This window comes from Octopus bimaculoides, chromosome 26, assembly GCF_046866305.1.
Source record: "Octopus bimaculoides isolate indiv1 chromosome 26, ASM4686630v1, whole genome shotgun sequence".
Taxonomy (NCBI): domain Eukaryota; kingdom Metazoa; phylum Mollusca; class Cephalopoda; order Octopoda; family Octopodidae; genus Octopus; species Octopus bimaculoides.
Window position 1 is genome coordinate 4880639 of NC_142953.1, and position 15000 is coordinate 4895638.

At 33.9% G+C, this 15000-nt stretch overlaps 1 protein-coding gene across 10 annotated transcripts in view; it reads left to right on the forward strand.

The window, feature by feature from the left end:
- Positions 1–15000, forward strand: part of LOC106874983 (forkhead box protein J2) — a 446415-nt gene that overhangs the window by 355246 nt on the left and 76169 nt on the right. For 7 of the 10 annotated variants that reach the window (XM_089342755.1, XM_089342756.1, XM_089342750.1 and 4 more), the window contains exon 8: positions 2511–2702. The exons of the other annotated variants lie outside the window; for them this stretch is intronic. In XM_089342755.1, the coding sequence (XP_089198881.1) occupies positions 2511–2702 (192 nt within the window). The remainder of the gene's footprint in view (positions 1–2510; positions 2703–15000) is intronic. 10 annotated transcript variants of the gene reach the window in all.

Genomic DNA, 15000 nt, shown 5'->3' on the forward strand with positions numbered 1-15000 from the left:
TGTATGTGTGTGTGTGTACCTTTTGCTTATTCTTCTTTATTTTAAAAAAAATTTTATTGTATCTTCTCCAAAGTAATTTAAAATAAGAACTAAAAGAAGAAAAAAAATATATATATATAGTTTATTGTTATAGGATTTATTGTATTAAGAAATATAATTTATCAGAAAAATCTAATTACTAAATGGTGACTACGGACATATAATTATGCTTTTATTTTATTTTATGATATATTCATTTTTCTATTTTCTGATATAAAAAATATTAATTTTTATTTTTTTAATACACACACACGCACACACATCTGTGTGTGTGTGTGTATGTATATATATATATATATATATATATATAAACGTTTTTTCTTGTGGCTACACATATTCTAAAATCATCAATATCTTATCAAGTGTGCAGTAAAATTTATTTCATACATAGATTCATACACACACACACACACACACACACACACACACACACACACACACACACACACATGAAATAATTTATCTGTATATTAAAACAGTAGTCCATTCCTATCTTTTCAGTAATTCTAAGGGAAGTAACACAAATAGAATGAGAAACATACAGTTGGTTGTTTTTGTCATGCTAGTGGTGTTGATAATGGTGAAAGGAGAAAGATAGATAGAGAGAGAAAGAGAGAGAGGGGGAGTGGACATAGAGGAATCAATGAAAAGAGAAAATGAGGCAAATTGAGAAAAAGTAATGCAAAGTATTCTAAGTAATGCAAAGCTGGGTAAGACTAAGAGTGGGAGCTAAAGTAAAGATGCGAGTGAAAGAGCAGAAAGTTGGTAGATTCAAACACACAAAGAGAGGAGAAGGAAGAATATGTGTATGTATTTATGTGCATATATGTGTGTGTGTGTGTGTATATATATATATAGAGAGAGAGAGATAGATAGATAGATATACATGTATACATATACATATACACATTTATACAACCCCAGGACTTATTCTTTGTAAACCTAGTACTTATTCTATTGGTCTCTTTTGCCAAACCACTAAATTATAGGGAGGTATAAACACCAACATCAGTTGTCAAGCAATGGTGGGGGGACAAACACAAACATAAAGACACACACACACACACACACACACGCGCATATATACATATATATATATATATATATATACATATATATATATATATATATATATATATATATATATATATATGATGGGTTTCTTTCAGTTTCTGACTACCAAATCTACTAACAAGGCTTTGGTCAGATCAGCCTGAGGCTATAGTAGAAGACATTTGCTCAAGGTGCCACACAGTGGGACTGAACCCAGAATCATGTACTTGAGAAGCAAGCTTCTTACCACACAGCCACACTTGTTCCTATATGCATATTTCAAGTAGTGGGGGATCTAAATGTTCCTGGCAAATAGCTTGGAGGGGCTCCAATGTATATCAGGCTAACAGGGACTCAAAATACTTTCAATCAATCAACCAGTCAATATAGCAATCAGTGCAATGTTAAACCATTGTATATTGATCTTAAGCTTACTGTAAATCTGCTTATGTAACAACGAGACACTGCACATATTACACGATGTCTTTATATATATGTGTGTGTGTGTGTGTGTGTGTGTGTGTGTGTGTGCCAATACATGGAACTCTCAACCTTTAAGTCACTCTGTAACATCTATATATATTATAATAATATAATATGTGTGTGTAGTATAAATTACATGTGTATAATTTATATTGTACAGTAAAATTGGGATGGTCTGAAGTAGTCAGCCAGATCCAGTAAAACTCATTACTGCATGACTGTTAAACATTTCAAATATTGAAGAGGGGAAAAAAAATGAGGAGGAGGTGTAAAGGAGGCTGAAGACGAGGAGAAAGAAGGGAAAAATCGTAATTCTGTATGTGTTGTAAATAAAATATTGGCTTAATATGAAACTAAACTTAAAAGAAAAAACAAAAACATCCAAATTTATTATAACATTTGTTATTAAATTGAATTAAAAAAATGATAATAATAAATGAAATCTTAAATAAGATATATCAATAATATAATATTGAACTGCTATTCAATTCAGTTTTTGCCAATAGGAAATTATTAATACCTCAGTGATTGGAGGAATGCTGAAGGTGTGGAATGATAGATTAATAGAGGGCGCCATACTAGTTTACTTACATTATCTAGTTACATCTTTTCAGAGTTCCTAGATCGTATTCTGACATGGTGGGAAATTAAGTCATTTCATCATCATCTTCATCATCGTTTAACGTCTGTTTTCCATGCTGGCATTGGTTAGACAGTAGGACTGAACTAAAATCCACCTGGTTGCAAAGTGAACTTCTTAACCGCACAGCCATGCCTGTGCCTATATATTTATATATATTTTTTTCTTTTATAAATTACAAGTTGCTTGTTCAACATTATGTCTTTTTACTTTGATCACCCTAACAAAGTAAACATGAAAATGATATTAGTTAGAATTCAATGCAGCATCCCAGTCTTCCTTGTTGTTTTTACAGGTCTTGTTGAAAACATCCGTCTAGCTGATATGAATAACTGGTCTTTAAGTCCTGAGCAGTTTGCTGACTTAGCATCTTCTTTGAATAGCTTCTTCAGTCAAACTGGGCTGTCGTCTCCTTGTCTAAGTGAAGTAGGCTCCCAACCAATGACGTCCATCCAATATGACGACAGCCACCAGAATCCAGGTCCAGGTAAGGCTGGATCTGTTATTAACATTGTTTCTCCATCTTTTGAGGCTAGTTAAGATGGGAATTGATTCAAATGTTTTCATCATATACTATACAAATATTCTATGCACAATACTAACTACTAGCTACTAATTAATTAACAAAATCACCAAAATTATTAGTCTAAAATTGTTCACTAACACTGCACCTACTCACGCTAATACCATATTTTCTTTCTTTCAGTTTTGTCCATTATTTTTTTTAAATTTTTAATAACACACTTTATTCTTTCTCTACTTAAAATTTATATTTAAGCATAAGCTTCAAAATTAAGGTGACCTCTCCCACTTAAATAGATTGAGTAAGGATTCTATTATTGTAGAAATGTTGGATCAGATCTCATCAGAGCCTTCTTAACGGTGTTATACACCTCTGGGCAAATCAGTACCAGAATTGGGTCCCTAGGCCAGTGAGGCTCATGGACAACTGCCTAGTATGCTAATGCCATAAGACCGCACTAGGTCTCTTGGAATCACGTCTTCATTCTGGAGCACTCAGGAAATCTAAACTAGACAATGTAGACAGAATCCTTCCCTTGACTACTAAAGTAAGAAAAAAAATTTGCCTTAAATTCCAAATGTTCTTTTGGAAAATTCAAAACATTTTGAAAACAAAATCTTTATCAGCAAGCTTGAACTCATTTCATATTAATATCAATGACTTTCTCCCCTTCTTAAAATTAGAATTGCGTAGACACACTTCAACTACTTCCTTCAACTATTGATTATTTTATCCTTCCATTTCCCTCTCTCTCTCTCTCTCTCTCTCTCTCTCCCTCTATATATATATATATATATATATATATATATATATATATATATATATATATATATATTGTATTGTCCATCATTTGAATTTTCAGCAGTGAAGAATTTTCAACAGCAAAGGAAGAGATGCAGATTTCAATACAGCTTTATTATTATTTTCATTTTTCTGCTCTCACTCTTAAATGTTTTTATATTTGTTTATTTGTTCGTTGTTTTTGTTTTTCTTCTTCTAACAAACTTAAACTTTTCTACTTTTAATGATTTATAATTGCCACATAATGAAATTATAAACTTCAGATGTATCCTTGTAGTCATTGCATTCAAAATTCAAGTCATCTTTAAAACTTTTTCTAAACTTAAAGTGGTAAATATTAATGCATGTGTGTGTGTGTGTGTGTGTGTGTGTGTATTTGTTATATAGTACTGTAGAAAATATTATATGTATCAAACCAGTAATTTATATATTATTCAGTATATATATATACATATATATATATATATATATATATATATATATATATCGCATTGTTGTTTTTTCGTGTTTTTTCTTACTTGTTCATGTTTGGATTGGTTGTATATATATATATATATATATATATATATATATATATATATCATATGTATAGAAAATCCAAGAATGGAAGTTATGGTATTACAGTATTGAATTTACTGTATTATAATCTATGACAAAGAGATCATCCCTGCTGGAATTTCAGTTTGTATGAACAGTTTCCTATATGGAAAATTGTCCACTTATATACACTTAGTTAGTCAGTCATGGTAAAGACTTGAGTCCATCATAGCTCCTACCAGAAACAACTATCATTACACTTTCCAGCTGAATTCTCAAGCATGACCAAATGAGACTATGGATATTATCCAATGGTCTTATTCTTGATTTACTCTTAGGTCTCCTGCTGGTTGGCTCAGTTTGAAGAATCTGTCTTATAATCCTTTCCTGTGACATTCTAATCACATATCTGTGGTGCCAGAGTAATGACTTCTCAATGGGAAGAACTAGTGGTTCAGCCTGGAGAGGTTCCCTGATCTCCAAGTTATGCACCCTGTCCTGTAATGTTGTTACTCCAGACACCCTCCAGAGGAACCCCATTTCAGTAATGATAGGCATGAAAAACAAGTTAAAGATAGCAAGTTTGGTTTTTTTTTTTTTTGACCAACCTCTCCCCTTTTAAAGATCAAATACTGGGGTTAGCACAAGTGGTGGTAAGAAAGTCTCAAAAGCGCTGAACAGCAGAAGGTCTTCAGAGAAGAATCCTCACTGCCATCTCAGGCAAGTGTTTCAGCCCTTGACTTCTTTTGATTATTTCAGCAAGACCAGGGGATAACTCTAAGAGACAGCATACTATGATCATACCATGACCACCCTCAATGAACCATAAACCTCACTATTTTTACAAAATAACAAGAAGAGGTTACAATCACCAAGTAATTTATACAAGTTCACTGATTAGCATAGAAAACTCAGAATGTTTAAAGAATAAATTAGTTTTTCAATTGTTCACTCTAACTAACTTCACATGATTGTATAATTAAAATAACTAATCAAATAATTAGTACTGTAATGTAATATAATTTACGCTGTAATATAATGTACTTAGTTAGAGATGATAAAAAAAAAGACCACACACACACCTTACAGTATACAATGCATTGTACGACATTATATTGCATTATAATACTAATTATTTGATTTAGTTATTTTAACTAAAATTATACTTTCTAATGTTTCCTCCAAATTGACATGTTTACAGCATACTGACTTAATTAATGATGGAATCAATCAACATTGTTCACAGAATTCACAGACTTCAAATGTTGTTTAATACATTGTATAGTGTTATGTATGTATGTGTGTGTGTGAGAGAGAGTGAGAAGAGTTTATCTGTCTGTGAGTGTGTGTATGTGTGTCTGTGAAAGTAAGGGTTTATATGAGTGCGTCTGTATATGTGAAAGTGAGTATATGTTACTCTGTGTGTTAGAGTGTCAGTCTGTGAAAGTGTCTTTATGTGTGTATGGGAGAGAGAGAGAGAGAGACAGACACACAAAGTAAATGGCTATGTGACTGTATATGTGAAAGTGAGTATATGTAATTTCATGTGATAGAATTTGTGTATGTGTGTGTGAGAGAGAGAGAGAGAGAGAGAGAGAGAGAGAGAGAGAGAGAGAGAGAGAGAGAGAGAAGAGAGTATCTGTCTGTAAGTGTGTGTATGTGTGTCTGTGAAAGTAAGTGTTCATATGAGTTTGTTTGTATATGTGAGAGTGAGTATGTGTCACTTTGTGTATGATAGAGTATTTGTCTCTGAATGAACCTCTGTGTGTGTGTGTGTGTGACCTGTGCCTCTGTGTGTGTGTGTGTGTGTGGCCTGTGCCTCTGTGTGTGTGTGTGAGAGAGAGAGAGAGAGAGAGAGAGAGAGAGCAAGACAGGTGGCAGGCAGACAGACTGTAAATGGCCATGTGTGTCTGTATATGTGAGTATATATAATTGCATGTGATAGAGAGTATCTGTCTAGGAGTGGGTATGTGTGTGAAGGAGAGAGATGTCTGTGTGTGTGAAGGAGAGGGAGGATACCTTTATGTGCGTGTGTGTGTGTGAAGGAGAGAAAGGATGTCTTTGTGTGTGCGTGTGTGTGTGTGTGTGTGTGCAGGTGAGAGAGAGACATGTGATAGAGGGAGAGGCTGTGTATTCTTGTGTATCTGTCACTGCATGTGAGAGGAGAAAGTGAGGTACAAAAAAGAAAGGAGTTCTTGACAAAACAAGGAGAAAGTAATTTTCTTGCATTTCACTCTCCCCCTCTTTCCTCTTCCTCTCCTCTGTCCCCTTTCTCTCTTCATCTCTCTCCCCTATCCTTCCCTTATAATCCATGGCAATATTTATTAATCCTAAGACATCTGCCAACTGATGATTAGACCAGAAACTTTGTGTTCTCCGGGGTCTCAAAACCTTCAGCCTAAAAGTCTACAGGTGTATGTATCAACCCCAAAAGAACGACAGGCAAAGTCATCCTCGGCTGCCTTTGAACTCGAAATGTAAGGAACTAGAAGAAATTCCACCACATATTTTGTCCTATGCACTAATTAATGATTCTGCCAACTTGCCACTGAAATAACAATCCTTTCTAATGTAGGCACGAGGCCTAAAATTTGTAGAGGTGTTGCTACGACAGCTTGTGTCTCTTGGATGAGTCTTGGCAGAGTCCATCTCTCTTCAGGTTTGCTTACAGCTGATTCCATTACCTGATCTTCCTGCAACATTATCCTCTAGCCTCTTTATTACTTTATTTAGTCATTGATTCTTCTCAAAGCTAGTAATCTCATTCTTTCACTAATCTATGTCTTATTTAAATTTTGAAATAAGCTCCTTCCATCCTATGTATTATTTTTCTCCTTCCATGAAGTAAACTGTGTTTTAAACCTGGCTGTTATTTCTCTCCTGAATGCAACGAGCTAGCAGAATAATTAGCACACCAGGCAAAATGCTTTGTGGCATTTCTTCCAGCCAAACATTCTGAGTTCAAATTCTGTTGAGGTCAACTTCACCTTTCATCTTTAATAAAATAAGTAGCAGTAGAGCACTAGGGATGATGTAATCAACTAAACCCTTCCCTACAAAAATTCCAGACCTTTTCCCTAGAGAAGAAAAGATTATTTCTCTCCTGACCATTTATTGGTCTTTTTCCTATTTATTGGTCAATTTTTTTTTTCTATTTAACCATGTTCTTCAGCTTTTCACTATTTCGAAGATGTCTTCCACCTCCAGCTGGGATATCCATTGTCCTTTCATGATTAGATTTCTCTGGTGTACAAGTCTTTGTTCTGTTGTAGTAAACATGTCTTTTTCTATCCATTTTTCATGCATCTTTTTCTTGTATGCTATTTTGGCAAATTCACTCCTATTATAACAATTCATAATAATTCTGTTACAACTTGGAGACCACCATCTCTTAATTCTTGCGGCAGTATTTTTATAACAACCAGGTCCTTCTTGTTGCAAAGTGAGATATTTGCGATGCAGGAGACCTTTACTTGAGGACCCAGCTCATTATTACTATTGTGATAATTCTTTTTATCTGATATTACACTTATAAAGAGGATTGTGACATTAAAGTGTTACAGCCATAAGTGTCTCTATTAAGACACCACTTCTAGGGGCTGCCCGCCAAGACTAAAGAGACCCTATTCCCTTTGTGGTAGGTCTAACCCTACCAAAGGTAGTCTCAATAGTTTATGGTGTTGAGAATCTTATCGTTATTGTTACCATCCTGTGCTGGTCATACAGTTTATAATGGTTAGATAGGTTAATAACAATGGCAACTCCAGAAACAATAATTCTTTCTAATCTTGGCACAAGGCCAGCAATTTTGAGGATGCTGGGGAAATCAATTACATCAACCCAGTACTTAACTGGTTCTTTATTTTCCCAATGAACGGGTAAAAAGGCAAAGTTGACTTCAACAGTATTTGAACTCAGAACCTAAAGAACTGGAAGAAAGGCTGCTAAGCATTTTGTCCAGTGTGCCAGCAACAACAATAAAGAAATACTACTTCAATGGCTGTTGACTCCTGATTTCATTCACCCTCTGACAGGTTTTATTTCTTTATCCTCCAGGGTATCCAAATAGAAGCAACACTCTTCTTGTTCAGCATGCTCTATGGAGTTGCCAGTTTCGATGCCAATAGCCCTACTTTTATGGGTGTTGTCTTGTCATCCTCAATCATGTTACAGCTTTTCTTAATATCATTGCTGTTGTTGTTATTACTGTTGCAGTATTGTGCATTATGGCAAATTATCTCATAAAGAAAGATTTATTAATTAATAGAAACAGGACGTAATTTCAGTTGAATTACTGAAAGGTTAAAGCTTGCTAATCTTTTCCATTTCATTTAATACTTACCAAACAATACCAACTCTGTCAACATCATCTTCATCTTTATTATTACTATTATCATTATCCTTATTATTATTACTATTATTATCATTACCATTATTACTATTATTATTATTATCATCATCCATATCATTGTTATTGCTATTACTACTTTCATCATTATTATTATTATCAATATTACTTTTTTTATTATTATCATTATCATTTCTATTATTTTTATCATTATCATTATAACTATTATTATTATCATTATTACTATTATTATTATCTTCATCATCATTGCTATTACTTTTATTATTATGATTTTTATCACTGTTTCATTCTTAAAGTAATACTTACTGGTGAAAGAGAGAAACAAGTAACAAACCACACTAAATCTGATATCATAAACCCATACCATTGCTTACATAGACAAATAGACAAACTCCTCATTTCTACATCTTCAACATTATTTCCACTGCTCACACTTGTCTATTACTTTAGCATTACTTTAAGAAGAATTTCTAGCCGTATTTCTCTGAATCTTCTTATTTTATTGATCAAATCAAGCTTCATCCTGTTAAAATTTACTGTCTGCACACACACACACACATACACACAGCTTTTTTTCTATTATTTATTTATTTATTTTTTTTACTATTTCACAGCAGGCTAACCTTCTTTTCGTTTTTTTTTTTTTAATTTTCTTTTTCCATTTTTTTCGTTGTTTTTTTTCTTCTATTTTATTTATTCTGTAGACTCGATATAGTAAAATGAAAGATACTGAGGGGGATACACACACACACACACACAAAAAAAAAAAAGAAAGCAGAAAAAATTTTATCTCATCTATCCACCCTTGAGGCTGGCTGCCATGTAATGGCTAAGTCCCTTATGTCATAGAAAAAAATATGAACAGCTAAAAATAAATATATTTTCTCTGTGTTGTCGAATTCCAGAGTTAGTTTCTGGTTTTTCTTTTGGTTTGTTCCCCTCCCCCACTTACCTTCTTTTTTGTATTTTGAGGGGGGTTTTTTTTGGTAAGTTTTCATTCTGATTTTTCTTTTTAGTTCTTGTATTCTTTCATGAGTTTAGTTATTGCAGTGTGGCCATGATGGAGTACTGCATTCTAAAGTGTAGTTGATATTACATTAACCCTCAATAATTGTATCATTAGTGAAGGTGTGTGGCCTAGTGGTTACAGTGTTGCTCTTATGATTGCAAGATTCTGGTTTCAATTCCCAGACCAGGTGATCTGTTGTGCTCTTGTGCAAAACCTTTCATTTTACTAAACACTTCACTGAACTCATGAATAACTCTCACATTTATGACTAATTCCTTGTATGTTACTTGCACAGCTTTCACAAGACATCTATCCACACCTAGTTTTCTAAGCAAACCACCAAACTACAGAGTGTGGAACCTAATCTAGAGCCTTCTCCAGATCAGTGAATGCCAAATATAATGGCTTATTCTAACTAAGAGCTCCTATCCATCCATCTTCTCTGCCCACTTTTCTTGATAGAGTCACAGAGATAGAGTCCTCAGGCACTCCTCCGTAGGGTCCTATCAGAAGCAATGGCCATTATACTTTCCAGATGGATTCCCAAGAATGACCAACTAAGACTATGAACATCATCCAGCCATCTCATTCTTGTTCTATCACTAGGTCTCCTGTCAGTTGTTGGGGTAGAATCCTTAGGCACTTCCTTCATGGGGTCCTATCATAAGCATCCATCATTACACTTTCTGGCTGGATTCCCAAGCACGACCAACTGAGACTATGGATATCATCCAACCATCTCATTCTTGGACTATCTTTTCGTCTCTAGCTGGTTGGCTCAGCTTGAAGAATCTGTCATGTGATTCTTTCTTCCGACTTACTAATCACATGTTCATAGTAGCAGAGCTGAGACCTGTGAATGTGAAGAAGTCACAGCTCAGCATGGAGAGACTTCCTTATCTCCAAGCTATGCATCTTGTTGAATAACGTTAGTCCAGAGATCCTTTGGAGGAACCCCATTTCCAACACTTGTCCACTTGTATTCACATTTGTCCTCATTTAGTGGCACCTCATCAAAACTAATTCTCTTCCTAATCAGTTAGTTGTCCTATAAATCTTTTTTTTTTTTTTTTTACTAATTTTTTTCCATTTAAATATTCTTCATAACTATTTCTATTGCAATAAACATTTCCATTGTGGAGAATTTTTAATTTGCTACTACTACAATTCCAACGACTACTACCACCACCACCACCACTGCTACAGCTACTACTATTTCTTCAAAAAAGAGAGTTTTCTAAACATTTTTTTTTTTTGATTCTGGAACTTTTGATCTTTTCAAAAAAGAAAAGAATAAACAAAATAAAAGAAAACATTTTTTCAAACATTTGGACTTTAAAATGTAAATTTTTTACATTCAATTTATGAACAGATTTTGTTCTATAATTTTTGCCAACAATAACAACAATACCAACAGCAACTACTACTACAATAATGATAATAGTGATTCAATAGAAAAAATTAGAACGGAATTTTTAAAGATTTTTGTTTTTTTACCCTTTACTCATATATTCTCCATATCAAATCAATAAAAGAGCTTCTACTATAACTTGTTAGAAATAGCAGCAAGATCTCCTTACCCCCAACCACAATCACATACTACAATCATAAAAAGCAAAAACAAGGCTTTTGGATAATATCTAAATATACATAGCTTTATATGTACATACAGTCCTGTGGAGCCCACTTCATGGTGATGCAAGAGGAAAATATCATCACACTTACATCACCATGATTGCAGATATTGGCCTACAGGCTTTCACAAATGATTTATCAATAAGTACCAGTTTATCACAGATGTTGATATGTAAAGGACTTACACTCTCCCCCTAAATTTGATTGCATGCTCTCAGATTGACACCCAGATTCTCTGAAATGTTCGTATTGGAGCTTCAGCAGCATGTTGTACCAAATTTCTGGCAGAGTGAATTGCATCATGGTGCTGTTTTTCTCACAGATAGTGCCCAGCTGATCCTACCATACTGTGTAGTTGACAAAATCAAAATCAAACAATGTGTATGCACAAAATTAAAAGTATAAAATGGCAACAATTTACCTATCGCACCCTGTATATATATATAAATTGTGTGTGTGTGTGTATACACACACACACACAACAGGCTTCTTTCAGTTTCTGTCTACTAAATCCACTCACAAGGCTTTGGTCAACCCAAAGTTATAGTAGAAGACACTTGCTTAAGGTGCTACACCATAGGACTGAACCCAGAGCCATGTGGTTGGGAAGCAAACTTCTTACGACACAGCCATATATACCTATATCTTATTTCACCCTTTCCTCTTCCTTTCCCCTCATCTTCTATGTAACTCCCCACCACACACATACACAAAATGTTGTCTTTGTAATGTCCCCCTCATCTGATGTCCCTGTGGCAGACAAAAAAAGAAATCATTTTTATTTTTATTATTATTATCGTCATCATTATTATTAGTATCTTCATATTTAAATACCAGAATTTTTTCAAATCCAATAATTCAGAAAAGAAATTTAACAAGTACTTGGCAAAACAGCTCTTGTTTGATGAGGCTGCCATATTTTTGCTGAAAAATTGTCCTTTTTTTTAAATTTTTTTTTATTCATATTTATTATTTATTTTTTTTTTGTAAATTAAATGAATTTAATCTGTCTGTCATTTCAAAAAAAAAAAGATTAATTTTTATTTGATACTTTTTTTTATTTTTTATCACACAGCAATGAATGAATGTCCTTCATTAAAGAAAATTTGAAATTCTGGTCTTTTATATAAAAAAATTCTTTTGATTGCACTCTTTGTCTGTCTGTCTATCTCTCTCTCTCTATTCTCTCTCCCACACACACACACCACTCTCACACATACATTCACACACACACACACACACCACTTGCCTACTTACAATGAAATTTCAGTTTTAAAGCGTTGAAGTGCAGTAGAGGTTAGCAACAGTGCTATTTTGCACTAAACTTTATGTGAAATAATTTCCTATGAAAACTAATAATTAACAAGCAATTGAGGAGGGATCTTATATGTCATGGGTGGGGAACCATTTTTACTACCTGGTGGTGGTGGTGTTTGGGTGGGGGTAAATTATAAGTGCACAAGAACCTGTGATGGAGGTGGTGGTACATTTGTATTGAGAAAAATGATGACTCATTAATTTTACAAATTCATAGGTTCTGCTCCTATTCCTTCTCCTATTTCTGCTGCTGCTCCTCCTCCAGTAGTTTTGTGTTGTAGTCATCAACAGCTGCTATCTTCTTGAGTTTGCATGATTTTTTTTGTTTTTGGTTAATAGTCTGTGAGGCTGTTAAAATGTCACAGGAAAGACATTCTACAAGCTGAGCCAATTGGCCGGAGTCTTAAGAGTAGAGTAGACCAAGAATTAGATGGTTGGATAATACCCATAGTCTCGGTTGGTCATGCTTGGGAATCTAGTCAGAAAGTGTAATAACAGTTATTTCTGATAACACCCTACGGAGGAGATGCCTATAGACTCTACCCCCACGAGTGGCACTTTGAGCATGTGTTTTCTACAATAGCCTTGGGTCAACAAATATATTGTGAGTGAATTTCATCGACACAAACTGCATAAAAGTGTGTGTGTGTGCATGTGTTTTTCCCGCCACCAGACAACCAGTGTTGGTTTGTTTACGTCCCTGTAATTTAAGAGTTCAACGAAAGGGGTCAATGGAGTAAGTACAAGACTTTAGAAAATTAAAAAAAAAAAAAGCCAAAGTTCTAGGGCAGTTTGTTCCACTAAACCCTTCAAATCGATGCCCAGCATTCACTGCTGTCGAACGATTGAAATAAGTAAAAGATAGCCGATAAAACTAAAACATTCTTACATAAGATTTTGGTATGGACAATTTAAAGTGAGATATCTTATATCATCTGACTACAAAAGTGCCAGACTAATTGTCACCAAAAGAGTTAAACATGTGTTCAAGTTCATAGAAGCTTTCTTTTTACACATTTTTTCAAAAAAAAAATAGAAAACACATTTTGAATGCATAATTTACGCAATCAACTTCCATTTCTATGCAAAGGGAATTCTTTTCTCATTAGCAAATGATGATAATAGTTACTTTCTGTCAACCACTCACCCTGAAGAATATTCTGTTATTTTTCTAAATTAAACATAACACTTGAAGAAAACTGCAAATCACTATAAAATTGTCTTATTTTTCTCTCTCTCTCTCTCTCTCTTTCTTTCTTACTCTCTCTTCAAACACATCAGCACACAGACACATGTGTGTGTATATATATATATATATACATACATACATACATACATGCATGCATATATATATATATGTGTGTGTATGTATATATATATGCAAACACTCATACGCACACACACACTTATATGTGTGGGTGTGCAAATATGCATGTATCTTTGTATGTTCTTTTTTTCTTTTTAATTTGGAGTTAATTTTTATCATCTGCTTGCTTGGTTGCATAGTTGCAAAGGAAAGCATCTTCTTTTATGTATCATCTTACAGATTTTCATTGTTCCACTTATCATTATCATTTGTAGCATGTGAATTCAGAAGTTGCATTCTGCCACAAACACCATAAATTCAGCTTTATCTATAGTATGTGTGTGTATGTATTTATGTATGTTAGGTTGGTTGCCTGTTTGTTTTGGACACAATCTGTTCAGAAAGTAATTTGAGATCCTGCCCCCACAGCATTGCGTCTATGATGTTTATATCTCCTGCAGTACTGTTCTGACCCCATCTACAGAATTCATATTTTCTCCATCCAAATGATTTCGAAGACTGCAGAATAAATGATAATCAGATGGGGTAATGTCCAGCGAATATGGTGGGTGGGGTCTGACTAAAACCTTGTGAATGAATTTCATCAGCTCTGTAGATTTAGAAACTGAAAAAAGCCTGTCATGTTATGTGCATGTTTGTTCCCCACTTCCACTCGGCAACTAGTGTCAGTTTGTTTATGTCCCCATAATTTAGAGGATCAGCAAAAGAGACTAATAGAATAAGTATCTGGCTTAAAAATAAGTGCTGAGGTTAGTCTGTTGAATTAAACCCTTCAAGGTGGTACCCCAGCATGGCCACACTCCAATGACTGAAACAAGTAAAATATAACCAACTGCCACCAAAATTGTTGAAGTCATGGTTGTTGAAGAACTTGTTGATGAAAAACATTCCTATATCTTCTGCGAGAAATTAAGTGAAATTTCTTGGTGCATGCATCGTTTTCTGATAAACAAAATACCACAAATTGCAATCCTAATTTTGGACTTAAATCATACAACTGTCTCTCCACCACTATATTGCTTCATCTGTTTACAGAGGAACTATTTCTACTAATTAAAAATAAAAAAAATTCTGGGAAATCACAATTGCTATCAGATGAAATTAAATAACAATCTGTACAAAATATATAAAAAAAAAATTGTATGTTATTCAATTTGCCAAAGCAAAAAATTTACACAAAATTAAGCATAATACCTATCAACATTGTATTTCTAATTTCATTGCTAATAATTATATGAAAGTAGAAAACACATTAGAAATGAAATAA